General features: G+C 37.7%; 1 protein-coding gene across 3 annotated transcripts in view; it reads left to right on the top strand.

Annotated features, from left to right (window-relative positions):
- The window catches only part of LOC138011518 (uncharacterized), a 37,125-nt gene that overhangs the window by 15,987 nt on the left and 7,431 nt on the right, over nt 1-13,707 (top strand). For all 3 annotated transcript variants that reach the window (XM_068858562.1, XM_068858561.1, XM_068858560.1), the window contains exons 10-21: nt 1,268-1,399; nt 3,162-3,397; nt 4,273-4,562; nt 5,290-5,385; nt 6,322-6,429; nt 7,383-7,525; nt 9,621-9,709; nt 10,205-10,338; nt 10,589-10,698; nt 10,947-11,006; nt 12,121-12,235; nt 13,357-13,482. In XM_068858562.1, the coding sequence (XP_068714663.1) occupies nt 1,268-1,399; nt 3,162-3,397; nt 4,273-4,562; nt 5,290-5,385; nt 6,322-6,429; nt 7,383-7,525; nt 9,621-9,709; nt 10,205-10,338; nt 10,589-10,698; nt 10,947-11,006; nt 12,121-12,235; nt 13,357-13,482 (1,639 nt within the window). The remainder of the gene's footprint in view (nt 1-1,267; nt 1,400-3,161; nt 3,398-4,272; nt 4,563-5,289; nt 5,386-6,321; nt 6,430-7,382; nt 7,526-9,620; nt 9,710-10,204; nt 10,339-10,588; nt 10,699-10,946; nt 11,007-12,120; nt 12,236-13,356; nt 13,483-13,707) is intronic.

The raw sequence follows: 13,707 nt of genomic DNA, 5'->3' as shown, positions 1-13,707 counted from the left end.
AATTTTTTTAAACTTTGCAGAAAGTTTCATCTTGGCCTTCTGATCACTTTCCAGCAATAAAAAATGGGGGTCACTGAGTTTGTTTTTGAGATATGAGCAACTAAAGCCATAATGTATGGTGTTTTTTTCTAGGCTTTCCTGTTGCCACGGAAACCTATTGCATCACAATAATGACCGCATCTTGTTCAGCAATAATCGATGTTTCATATGGTACATGTACAATAACATTGCTGTTACGTGATACAGTGTGTAGTTCCAATCTTTCTAGAGTGTCTCTTCAAAGTGTTGAAACTGGTTAGAGCCACCTGAAGTGCTACCCTTGTGAAATACTGTAAAGAATTTTCTTCCTTCCTTTTTGCCTCCCTCCTTCCTTCCATCCCTCTTTCTGTCCTCCTTTCCTTCCTTCCTTCCTTTCTCCCTACCTCCCTTCTTCCTTCCATCCTTCTTTGCATCCTCCCATCCTTCCTTCCTCCCTTCCTTCCTTCCATCCTCCCTTCCTTCCTCCCTACCTCCCTTCTTCCTTCCATCCTTCTTTGTATCCTCCCATCCTTCCTTCCTTCCTTCCTTCCTTCCTTCCTTCCATCCTCCCTTCCTTTCTGCCTCCCTTCTTCCTTCCATCCTTCTTTTTATCCTTCCACCCTTCCTTCCTCCCTTCCTTCCTTCCTCCCTTCCTTCCTTCCTCCCTTCCTTCCTTTCTCCCTACCTCCCTTCTTCCTTCCATTCTGCTTTGCATACTTCCTTCCTTCCTTCCATCCTCCCTTCCTCCCTCCTTCCTTCCTTCCATCCTTCCTTTCTTCCTTCCCTTCTCTCTTATTACTTTCTTTTGCCCTCCTTCCTTCCTCCCTCCTTACTTCCCTCTATCCTCCTTTCCTTCCATCCTTCCTCCCTTCCTCCTTCCCTCCTTACATCCTTCCTTACATCATCCCTTCGATCCTTCTTTCCTCTCTCCTTCCCTCCTACTGTACCTTCCTCCCTGTCTCCCTCCTTCCTTTGTCCCTCCCTCCTTCCTACATGTACTTACTTACTTACTTACTTACTCACTCACTCACTCACTTGCTCACGTCAGTTACGTGTACCCTGACCTCAGGAATGTGTACATTGACTTCTGTTCAAGACTGTATTGTGTCTGACTTGCTTTTTCAAAGTTAATGCTGTACTGCAGATACTGCAGCAGCAAAGATGTCTGTAAGAAAGACAACTAAACAATCAAAATATCGTAATAATTAGTATAATCTTCACATTGCACCATGCTTGTGATTTGTACTAGGGCTCTTGAAATGAAGAAGTGGGATGATGAAACATTGGTGAAGTGTTTTGCGGGAAAATTAGGCAGTGATTTAATCACTGAAGATGAAGAGATTGCTGAAGCCAGGCTTGCTGTCTTGGAAAAGAACAAAAGGTACAACAGAATGAGCATGATTATACGTGTACATGTACATGATATGTATCTGAGAAGAATCACTGTCTTAACTGCAAATCAGTTGTCTTATGGAACTGAAAAAGTCACCCACAGGGGTGAGCAGTGATTCCAACTCTGGCTGAGCCATCACTTAATAGAATCTTAAGTGTTTGTTCAGCCAGGCCGGGTTGAATATTTACTGGAGGCATTTACATGAGGTAGCAACCACTGAGACCTCACTCTACCTTACTCTTCACACGATGTACAATGTATGTTCTCAACCCTTACAACACTAAGTACATGAAAGGAAAATCCTTAGTATCAGTTTTCAAGACTACGCGCTACGCGATTCCTGTACATGCCCAGAAATGCCCCTAATTAGATGCACACAGATTTCAATAAGCATCACGAAGTGTCTCTTGCTCTACTCCCCAACTTCAACATCATTCGAGATATGTCCAGGTTTGACCCTAATTAGATGCACGTGGATTTCAATAAGCGCCACGAAGTGTCCCCTTGCTCTGCTAGCCAACTTCAACATCACTTGTGTCTCAGAATACAGACAATTGATGTCACAAAGTGTCCCCCAAATGCTGCTCTTTAAATGAAGATTAACTGCTGCATTTACCCAAAGCTAAAAATAACGCTAACCTTTACCCTTACCTCATTGTTGAAAATAGGTAGCAAATGCTTAGACTTAAGGGGACACTTTGTGTTGGATGTCAAAATTGGGCGTACATCTAATTAGGGTCAAACCTGGACATAAGTGCATCATTCATGTCTTGGAACACAGATAACTGATGCCACAAAGTGTCTCCCAATTGCTACTCCTCAAGTGAGGATAAACAGTTGCATTTTTTTTTACCCTATGCTATTTTTTACCCTTACCTTTTCGTTGGAAATAGACTTAAGGTGGCTAAAACCAGTTTCAACACTTCTAAGTGACGCTCTTATTAGGAGGATCGGCACCACGACGTTGTATCGTGTATTAGCAATATTGTGGTACGAAATGAAACACGAATTATTGCTGAACAGTCATTATTGTGATGTAATATGTCACCTGGGCAACGGGCAAGCCCTGTAAAAACACCCTTTATTTTGTCTTTAGTTGCTTATATCTCTAAAAAGGAACTTGGTGACCCCCATGTTTTAATTCTGAAAAGTAATCAGCAGGGCAAGATGAAACGTTCTGTAAAGTAAAAAAAAAGATTCTGTCCAGCGGATTGAGAGCCACCTCAATTCTGTGATTTTTTTAAGGTGGCTCTGAATCCGCTAGACAGAATTTTGCCAAATGTTTTGTCGTGGCCTTCTAATCACTTTTCAGCAATAAAAAAGAGGGATCACCATGTTCGTTTTTGAGATCTGGGCAACTAAGTCCAAAGTATAGGCTAACTTATAACATCACAATAATGATCACATCCTGTTTATAAATAATTGGTGTTTCATATCATATGGTACCATATGCTGTTACGTGATACAGTGTTGTAGCGTCATTCGATCTAAAGAGAGGTGTCTTTTAAGTGCTGAAATCCTTTCAAGCCTCCTTAAAGGGATATTACATGTACATGTACATGTAATTGTGTTGCATGTCAAAATTGGATGTACATCTACAGGGTAATTACTAGGTAATTTTTACTTACAGCGGTGCAACAATAATGTTTCCTCCATATTGTGGTAACACTGTCTTTCTGTTTGATAACGCTATAGTATACGTGTACTGCTAGAAGTTGCCGTAATGCAATGTCTGTTGTGTAATCACCAGGTTCTCAGATGCATTATTTTACATGCTTGGCTGCAAAGTGATCCGAAAGAACTCTGCAAGCTTTGGTATGCTTTCCCAAAGTGAGCATAAGCTATTGACAAACATTTCTGTCTACCGACACAAGTTGGTACTGTTGCTTGCGAAGACTGGAAAGATTGAGCAAGCAATGAATGTCATCACACTTCCAGGCTCAGAGGAGCTGGATAGAGATGTCCTGACCAAAACCAAACCAAAAGGTGAATTTTTATTAATGTTTTTTCTTACTGATAAATATTCACAAAAACATCGTTCTGGTTTAGCATATGTACGTAAATAAGAAATGAGAATCTTGTAGTCATAGCTGCACTCTAACTTTTTTTTTAAGGTGGGTACTACTGTACCTGTGTCACACTGCTGGTCTTACCCTTCAATTTACAGATGGTGCTCTAAATGTACATAATATTATTTTATACTGCATGTTATTGAAATTGCATCCATTGGGAACTAAGAAAAAATCTGAGTTCCAAATGGCGTTTGACTCCAGGACCCTGTCGTGATAAAGGGTGAACTACAACTGCATCACAAAATTACAAAGTCAAGTAACTACTGACAGCAGTGGGAATGGGTTCATGGGTTCAAATCCTATCTTAAATTGACAGAAGCTACATGTACCTGTTTCACATTTAAAGCCAGAGCTACATGTACCGGTAAATACCTTTTATTTTTTTGTAAGCAAGTTCCTGTTAACACTTGTGCATGCACATACATGTACAAGAACAGTATGTTACATGTTATGTTACATTATGTTATGTTACGCAACTTTGTATCATCTTTTCAAAATATAACTCATTGTAACCAAATTTTAAATTTTAACGTTCTCTAATTGTGCATATACGAGAGAGAGGTTTGTAGATTAAATTAAACTGGTGATGGCATGAGTAATGCCAAAACATGTCTTTAAAAAGTCTTTGTCATTGCCATGAAGTTATGGAAATAACATATAAATCAATGTTTTCTTAAATTTGCTCACTTGGGTGCTCTAAATGTATTGCAAAACCTTCTGAGAATTCACTTACAGGTTCATGTACACATACAAATGTTTGAATCAAAGTAATGCTTTGTTTCCTTCTAGAAACTGGAATTAATGTCAACTATTCACAGTGTGCTCTTGGAAGCATATCCTCTGCCGATATGAAGGAGTTGCTGACTGTTATTGTAAGAGAAGATACCTCAGATGCTGAAGCAGGAAAGATTCCTCCCCCAAAGTCTATTTCTGAGCCAAAACTTCAAAAAGCGTTGGCTTTGATACTTAGTGTAGCGCAGATCAACTCTAATCTTCGTACTGAGGTTGTATTAGAGTGGTATATCGACACATTTTGTGAATCTGCTGTATCAAATGGGCTTTCCAAAGATGCTAAACAGGTTGGTGTTCAGCCAAGTGAATAACATACATTAAACAATAAAATTTAATTTAATTTTGTTGGGGTTCTTTCTCTTCTGGCACACAGATGAATTAAAGCCCTGTTACAATTTGTTTGGTCAATAGACCATTAATTTTACAGTTCTGTGCTCAGTCACTAGGCCTTTGAATAAAAGCGAAGCTGGCACTGACCTGCTTTGATACAAACCTTATTGCTTTTCTTATGTAAATCATGTTGTTGTAATGCTAACACGTTTTTATTTACATGAGAAATTTAAAGCAGTGAGGTTTGTATCAAAGCAAAGGTCAACTCCAGCCTCATTTTTATTCAAAGGCCTGGTAACTGAACACAGTACCATTGTTATTACTGGTTTAGGGTTGGAACACCTATTACAATGTAAGTGCCCCTAAATCAGTCAATGCTTTGGTGGTGAGGTAGAACTGGGGGAAAGTGATTCAGCAGTGTTTTAACAAAAAGTGTCTCACATCAGCCAGTCCAAAAACCAAAGCTTGGAAAAAAAAAATTCTGTGGACTGTGAAACTCTACTCCGGCCCTTGCTTGTACAGTGTAGGAGGGTTGGTTTTGATAATGATGGTGATGAGGATGACTTTAGCAATACTAACAATTACTATTATGGTAGTGATTGATAGAGCCCCACATTCCAATTTTTTTCTTGTTTTAATAGTTCCAACAAATAATTAAGTAATTGATGATTGAATGTTTTGTAGAAATTTGAAAGTGCAGCAGGACAACTTCTTGACAAAGCAAAGAACAAACTTCTTTCTCCCAGTGACATTATCCCACCTTGTAAAGGCTCATTCAAGGTACAGAAAACTATTGCATCATGTTTTTGTCCTCTTTTTATTTTAAACTAAGAATATACATTGTGTAGGGATGTTTCTTCTGATATCATCCATTGTTATTAATATGCTAACCAGAACCTAATTGGCTGTTGAAACAATGACTTCTTGTGTTCCCTGGTTGGCAAATTAATTTTGAATATCAAAAGAAATGTGACGTCAATGTTTGTAAACGAGAAATATCGCTATACTACTGTAATTGATTTAATTAATTATGTAGTAAAGGCATTTCCACTTATTTTAGTTTAAATGGCCCTAACCTTTAATTAGAATTTTTTCAATTGCAAAATTAATGCACACCGAACTTGTTACTGTTACTGCATTAGTAGTAGTAGTACTGTTTAGGGCTCTTTCTGCTGGTTCCAGAAAGCATTATTGTATTTTTGGTTATTAGTCTTTATTTGGAGATGATTTGTTTTCTGTCTTTTCTCTGCTTGGGTACAATGTACACATACCTGCAGAAGGAACCATTGTTTTCTTGCTAGAAAAATTGAGGCTTTCAGTCACTCTGTTTACATGTACTCGTTTACAAGTGAAATGTTTAGAACTTTATTTTTAAAATTAATTTAATAGTAACGATCATATGTATAGATCAGCAAGGTATTATAACCAGTCGATAACAGTCAGTAAGACTCAAGTTAAAAGTGCATTGCACATCCTGATTGTTTAACTTGGGGGATGATCAGCAAAGTGATTTTCACCCAGGTGGAGTAATGTAGTTTCAAGAAGAAAAACCTCCTTGATAAAAATGTCATTAGGGTTAAAGTATTCTTGGATCCTAAATACAAGTAAAACGTTGTCCAGTTCTTACTGGGTCACTTAATGAAGTACATGATTCTTGCTTCTGGGATCAAAAGGAAAGCAAACAAACATGAATTTTAACTTTGTCCTTGTTTTCAGTTGTTTGTCGTGGTGCTGTTTGCTGCACTTGTTGTCAGAGTTTTTTCAATCACAAATTGCTATCAAACTTATCTTATAACAAGCGCTTTGGGTGTCTTCAAGAGAAAGGTATTTATTCTAATGATAATAGTTATTAAATTAGTTAACAATCTCATTTCACACTTTTCAATGCCGCATCCGATGCATCTGTTGTTCACAGTTGTTCTGACCAAGTTCATCTTTGCACCTCCAACCTCCAGATTAGACCTCTGACTGAGCGACAACAGTGACGGATCTAGGAATATTCTAAGGGGGGTTAATTGAAAGAATCATAGTATAATACTCTAACAAAAGTGCAGATAGTTTAGGGTGCCATTTTGACTTTGTTTATGTTTTGCATTTATGTTCACGTCAGGTAAATAGTATCTGTTCCAGCAGAAATAAAAATACAATACAAAGCAGATAAATGGAAAAAAAAGGAGCCAAAATGGGGGGTGGCTAGCCACCCTATTTGCCCCTGCTACAAAGTTAGACTTGAGTTGAACCTGCGTATAATTATAAGATGTCAATTCGCAGCACTGAACATGTTCCAATAATGTACATTTACAATTTACATTCAGAATACTTCTCATATTATTTTTTTTGTCTTACAACTGTATGATCTTCCATTACATGTACATGTATATCAGTCACTGTGCAATGCATAGCCTGGGATTGGGGTATGTAATTAAATACATTACTCAGCAGCAGAATTTTTCAGAAAACCAATAACTGAACCCTCGCCTTTAAAGTGAAGAAATGTATTTTTTTTAAACTTTAATGTTGTAAATAAAATAATGCACTAGGTACATGTACAACAACAATATTATTATTGCTGAAAGCTAGCCATTTAAAAATAATTATTGGTGTTTAGACCTTATACAATGATGTAAGTGTAGGTAGAGTATACTGTCTCAGGTGCTATGACAACAAAGCATGCAATGTCTGGCACTCTGCAAAGCACCTCTGTCATACATGTATTGTACTTGTACAGCTGTACATTTTCCTTTATAATTAATATTTACCCATCTGTTGTATCACAGGATCTTCTCTGGGCTTGTGTTTCGGTGATACTGTCTCCTACAGTCTCAAACAAGACCAGTCCTCTTGTTTTTCTTGGTTTTGTATTGGAAAATTTGATCAAACCACTTGGGAGTAACTGTTTTCCTCTTCATGTCTATGAAAGGTTCGTACACAATTTCAAATTATTTTGAGAGCTTTGTAGCTAGGGATAATAAAAATGTTATGACCAATGCAATAAATCGTACAGCTCATTTGCCCTTTGTCAGGTCCCAGTTTTTATCCCTCTTGGTGACATCGTACCCTCCTCACTTGTAAAAGTACCCACGTGGGGAAGCTGGTTTACAGTAAATACATGTGAACGACCTGTCCATGAGACAGGTTGTGCTGGGTTACAATAGGGGGCTTAAGCACTAGGTTTTTGACCCACAGATGGACACCGTAAGTGAACATTTCACACACCTAGACAGTAGTCTTAATCAGATTTTTAAACTAATCGTCTCTAATAGTGAAAAGATACTTAGCAGCCAGGGCTTGGAAAATTAATATTTGAATTCCACCTTGTCCATTGGGCAAGTAGGGATTCAAATTTATGTGCTTGCCCAGGGCCCTTTCCCTGCTTGTCCAAGTTTTCAAACTCATTAATAATTTATGAACCCCAAAATGGAAGTCATACTACTGGCAGGTTTTTTATAATTAACATGGATGAACACTGTTCGATTTTGGTGTTGGGAGGTCTTTCGCTGATGACACCAACCCCACGTTTCTGCCATAAATTTGCCTGACCTTCAAGACGAAATGAATAAATGAATAAAGACTGACTTTATGATGATTGGTTCACGGCAGAAAATTGTAACATTAGAGGGTGACATATCATTTTCCATTAACAGAGTAGCTTTACACTGAGTTAAGACTACTAAATGTCTTGGTTTAAATATTGATGAATTCCTGACTTGGAACAGCCACATTCAAAATATATGTCTTAAGGTTACCTGTAATAAATTATACAAGTTACTAAAAGGGTTAAGCCATTTCTTTCTTGAAGACATCTTGTAACGTTATATAGGTCAATTGTTGAACCTTATTTTAGTTATTGCTGTATAGTGTGGGATGGGAAAGCGATACTTTATCTTTGAACCTTCAAAAACTTCAGAATTGGGCAGCATGAATCCTCACCAGTGCTTTGTACTTAAAACCCTCTGCTCATTTAGTGGTTAATGGATTGTGCCCTTCTTATCTCTTGGATATGTTTACCTTTCGTAAGACTCTAAATGATTATAGCCTTCTATCTTCTAACACTGATCTTGTACTACCCAAAACTAGAACAAATCATTATAAAAACAGTTTTGCATTTTCAGGAGTCAAAGTATGGAATGCTTTTCCACATAGTTTAAAGCAGTTAACTTCCTTAGATCGTTTTAAGTCCAAAGTTAAAGTGTTTACTATCTGCACAGGCAAAGCTTAAGTTAATATGGATAATCTTTATGACTTTGTTCTTAATTTTTATATTATTATTGTAATTTGTATTGTAATGCACGGCTTCTAAGTGGAACAGGGTACTTTTGTAAAGTATTTTTGATAGAACTACCGTGGATAACTAAATTTATCCATCCATCCATCCATCTGCATTGGATCTTTCTTTCTTTAAGGCCGTCCTTGTCTCTTAAATGTCATGTGCTTAAGCTCCCTAATGTTACCAGTAGCTGGCCAAACCTGGTCGGACCTGACCCTTATTATTATTATTATTATCATCATCATCATCATCATCATTGGTATATTTTGTTATCATGTTTCCCTTTCGAATTTCAATTATTGTTCCAGAACTTGTTTAGAGAGGAATACAGTGTCAATTGACATTTAATTAAACTGCTTTTAATTCTTTCCCTCCTAAGAGTGGCACTGCAGATATTACTCTGCCTTAATGCTAGAATACCTTTCTTTGTCTAATGCTAAAAGATTTCACTTGTCAATGCATAACCCCTCAGGGGTGAGGAGGGATAATACATTTGAAACAAGAAAAAAATGACCTGTAAAATGCTAATGTACATGCATCAGAGGTTTTATTAGAAGTGTGGACCCTGGTACTAGCACCTGTCTATGCTGAGTACAGTACTTGCCTTTGCTCAAAGGAGGTCTCAAGATCAAAAGCCAGGCCATATATACATGTAGGGGTGCCCGCTTACTCTATCAGGGTCCCTTCTACTTTGAAACTTAAGGAAACCCCTGGTTTATTGGTAATTATTTTTTTGTTTTATCTTTAGCTGGATTAAAAAGCTGCCAAATATATCTGGTATTGAAAAGAACTTTGAGATTGTTCAAGTTATTCTGCAAGAAGAAAAAGGAACCTTAGGTACAGCATACGTGTATGTGACAACAAGTCATTTAATAACCCAGAGTTTTCTTGCCCTTTTGGAATTGTACAATGCGTCATGAATTATTGGCAAAAACTCTTACAACTATAATATTATTATTATACATACATACATACATACATAAACTTTATTAAAGTGTCAAGGTATTTAGGTAAAACTAATGGTGGACACTAATTGCTTCAAGGGCAGTTAAATGGACCAATACACAAAAAATATGGTGATTATTCCATTTTGGACGTTTACAAAAATTAATTCAAATAAAAGTTAATACATCTCCTTTCTCAAAAGTAAGGAAAGTTGTGAATTGTTGCACTGTTTGAAGGTCTCTCTGATTACTCTAAAAAACAACAAAAATGTTAATAATTATTTGCATTGTTTGTGGAATTTTTCCATGTATCACTTAAGCACTTGTTGGTAATTTGCCTATTATTAATTATTTTTCTGATCTGCTTGATTCTTCCTTTATTTTTCAGGAAAGGATCAGAGTGCCAGCAAGGGTGTGGTGCTTTTGAAAAAAATAGTGGAAACAATGACAAAAATGTTGCAGAACAAAGGCAACTCAAATAAAGACAAACTATGTTCCCTTTTCAAGAAGATGAACAAAGTGGTAAGTTATTGCTACAGTACATGTACACTGTACATGTAGATGTACTATCATCAAGGTTCTGAACACAAAACAATTCTTTCATAGATCTTGGATAAGACCGGGAGATGGGCCGGTAGTCGTTGCTGGACATTGGGTTGTTTGACCTTTTGTCTGTCACTTACATGTAAGAGATCAAAGGCCTTCTGTAGAAGCATAGCTTCATCTAAAACATTTGTTTATGGTTGTGTTTTTTATAATATTATTGTTTAAGCTTCCATCTGGACCGAAAGAGTTGAAAGAGCTTGAGACTGAAATAGCTGGTCTGACTTTCAAGAATGATCCCACTTATGAAAACTTTTTAGCTTCTCAGAAGGCTTGCAAGTAAGTACTCTTGTCTTAATGTACTTTTAAATTTTTTTTAGAATGGACTGCGTCATGCTACATATTTTGCTTGAAAATTAATGAGAGTAATTCCTTCTTCCTCCCAAAAAAAATGATGCAGATTGCTTTCATAAGGAAGTAAGGAAGAAAGAAACAAAAACAAACAAAGAAGAAATTGTATTTTGAAACAACTACAAATGCACATGTACATGTACTTAATTTAATGATTAGGGTTGCCTTGCTTTCAGACCAGGAAAATGGCCTCACCTGAAGGACTCATTGATAGCCTTTCTCAAGAAATATCGCTGGTGAGTATCAGGGTGAAACTTGTCGGCAATTGCATTTGAACTTGCCGCCTATATTCGTTGGAAATTACCCCAAATTTACATGAGAAATGTTTGCAGAGAACACAAGCCTTGGATCGGCAAAGTTTTGTTTTCTTTACCTTTTTAACTACATTTGGAGTGTGACAATACGACTTTTCGTCACAACAGATGAAATACATTGGACGCAGCTTTATAGAATGCAAAGGAGCCTGAAAGGGGCTACACGTATGTCATGCTATTTTAGTGTATTTTCAAAACCTAAAAAATTAATGTCTTGCCGTCAAATGAATTTCCAAAGTTTTTTTTAGAATATCCATGTACTGTACTCTCTCTGAATAAAAATAGCCAAACTTTCATGATATTAGTGTTAAGTTCAATTACCCGAATTCATGCTCCAGAATGCGGGAAATGCATTCTAAGGGGCCCAAATTTCAAAATTTTCACAGGGGAGGATGCCCCCCGGATCCCCCAACAAGTTTGTGCCTTCAGCCCTTGGGAAACACGCCTTTGTTGTGTGTTGTCCATTCTCTGCTTACTCTTAAGGTTTTGCTGACTACTAAAATTCCTTTTGAAAACCCTGGGGAAAGCAGTTGTTTGATCTACTCGCACATTATTTTGTTCATGGAAGTGGCAATCACATTACCTGGCATGGAAATGATTATTGTACATGTACATGTGGTGTCTTAATGTATTAATTCAACTAATGATTAATGTAAGGCTACAGTGTATTAATTTTTGCCTCACAAGGCATCTTTCTTACAAGTACATGTACCAAGGTCCAAGATCTTATGGACTTGGTTGATACAAAACTAGAGTGCTTCTGAATAATGTGCCCATGTCTTCTTGTTAGCTTTTATTTTTGTATAGTTTGGTGACATTTAATACAGTTTGAGAAATCATCTTTTGAAGAAGGTTATTTGCTTTTGTTCTGCTTTGCCTAAAGAGAGATTAGTACTCCTGTGAGAAAAACTTAAAATGCATGTCAGTCAACATAACAAAAATACAGTACGATAAATCTCTTCATCTAAAGGCCTGCATTAATGAAAATTATTGATCTTTAATAACAGTTCCTTATTCTTGTCTTCATGCTCTTTAGCTCTCATCCAGCAGGATGTATTGAGGTTTTCAGTCATTGCCATATGTTCAATGAAGTGAAGCAGACTCTTTCTGTCTGTGGCTTCATTGGCTGTTTTCCTAGCATCTGTGAAAGGGTAAGTATGTAATGTCGGTTAGTGGCTCAGGCGGGTTTCTTTTAACAGAAAGGGTGGTCTTCAGGGTCACAAGTTGCTTTGATCCCAAATACATTTCAAAGTTCCTGTACACTGCTTTGGATTCATTTTGCATGTCTCTTGCGATGTTCAGTGGGATTAGTACACAAAGTGCTGTAAGAAGAAGGAAATTATTCCTTGTTAATTCAAAACGAAAGCAATTTTTCACTGCGCACCAGTGGCACAGTTGGTTGAGCATCGGGCTGTCATGCGGGAGATCAAGGGTTCGAACCCTGGCCGGATCAACGCTTAGGATCTTAAAGGAGGAGAAAGTGCTGCCTTCCTAATTTCATCTGCAAACGGTTAGACTTTCAAGTCTTCTCAGATAAAGACTATAAACTGTAGGCCCTGTCTCACAAATACCTTCTGTGTTCGTAAGTTCCCTGTGGGACGTTAAAGAACCCACACACTATTCGATGAGAGTAGGGGATGTAGTCCCCGGTGTTGTGGCTGTCCTGTTCTCTCCAGCAGAAGTGGCCGGCTTGACAGTGATATGTCTAAAAAGGCTTACGAGGTATGAGGCCACCTAAGCAGAAACAGCCATAAGCCAAAAAGGGACTTTACCAAGTGCTGGAACATGTAGATATAGATGTAGATGAGCTCAGCAATGTTGACTTACTGATCCGAGTTACTTGAAACAAGGTTAGCATTAACCATTGGTTCAGTAGTTTCTACAGTAAATCTCTAGTATCTCATGGTATTTAACACTGGTTGACCCTGACCAAGGCAAGCTTGGAGCAACTCAAGCCAGGGTGTCATCAAAAGTCTGTTGTTTCATCAAAATTAATGGGGAGCTTTTGTTTCTCTTGTTCTATGTTGCTACTGAGGTACAGCATTGAAAGGGAGAAATAAAGACCGGCAGTTGTTACTTTTTGAAGATAGGTGTGACAATAGGTTATTATTGTCTCTTGACATTATGCTCCTTTCTGCGACCTGCATGTGTTATTGAGCCACAAAAAGTAACAATGATAGCACTTTTACCCCAAACTACGTATACCAGTAAATGTTAGGTGCATGTATGAATGGACTTTAATTGTATATATTTTGCTGTTTTTTGTTAACAGATAAAGCAAACTCTTTCAAAACTAAATCAGAGTGATTCCTGCCTCCTCGCTGCTTCTTGTGCTGATTGGCTTGGCAAAACATTATGTAATGCTGCTTTCCTTAACTGGCGCAATGGGTACAGAACTGTAAGTTTTCAACATCATGAGTTGATTCCATACTTCATACTCAATTGCAATAGAACCGAGGTCTCAATGGGAATTACAATGTACTTAAAACTGGTAGGTAATACAAGCAACCAAGGGCAGTGCAGGGATGGCGCAGCGCCCACCTCCCACCTCCCACCAATGTTCCCTGGGTTCGACTCCCAGACTCGGCGTCATATGTGGGTTGAGTTTGTTGGTTCTCTACTC

Source organism: Montipora foliosa, chromosome 7 (assembly GCF_036669935.1).
Source record: "Montipora foliosa isolate CH-2021 chromosome 7, ASM3666993v2, whole genome shotgun sequence".
NCBI lineage: Eukaryota > Metazoa > Cnidaria > Anthozoa > Scleractinia > Acroporidae > Montipora > Montipora foliosa.
Note: the sequence above shows the minus strand (reverse complement) of the source record. Positions and strands in the feature narration are given on the sequence as shown.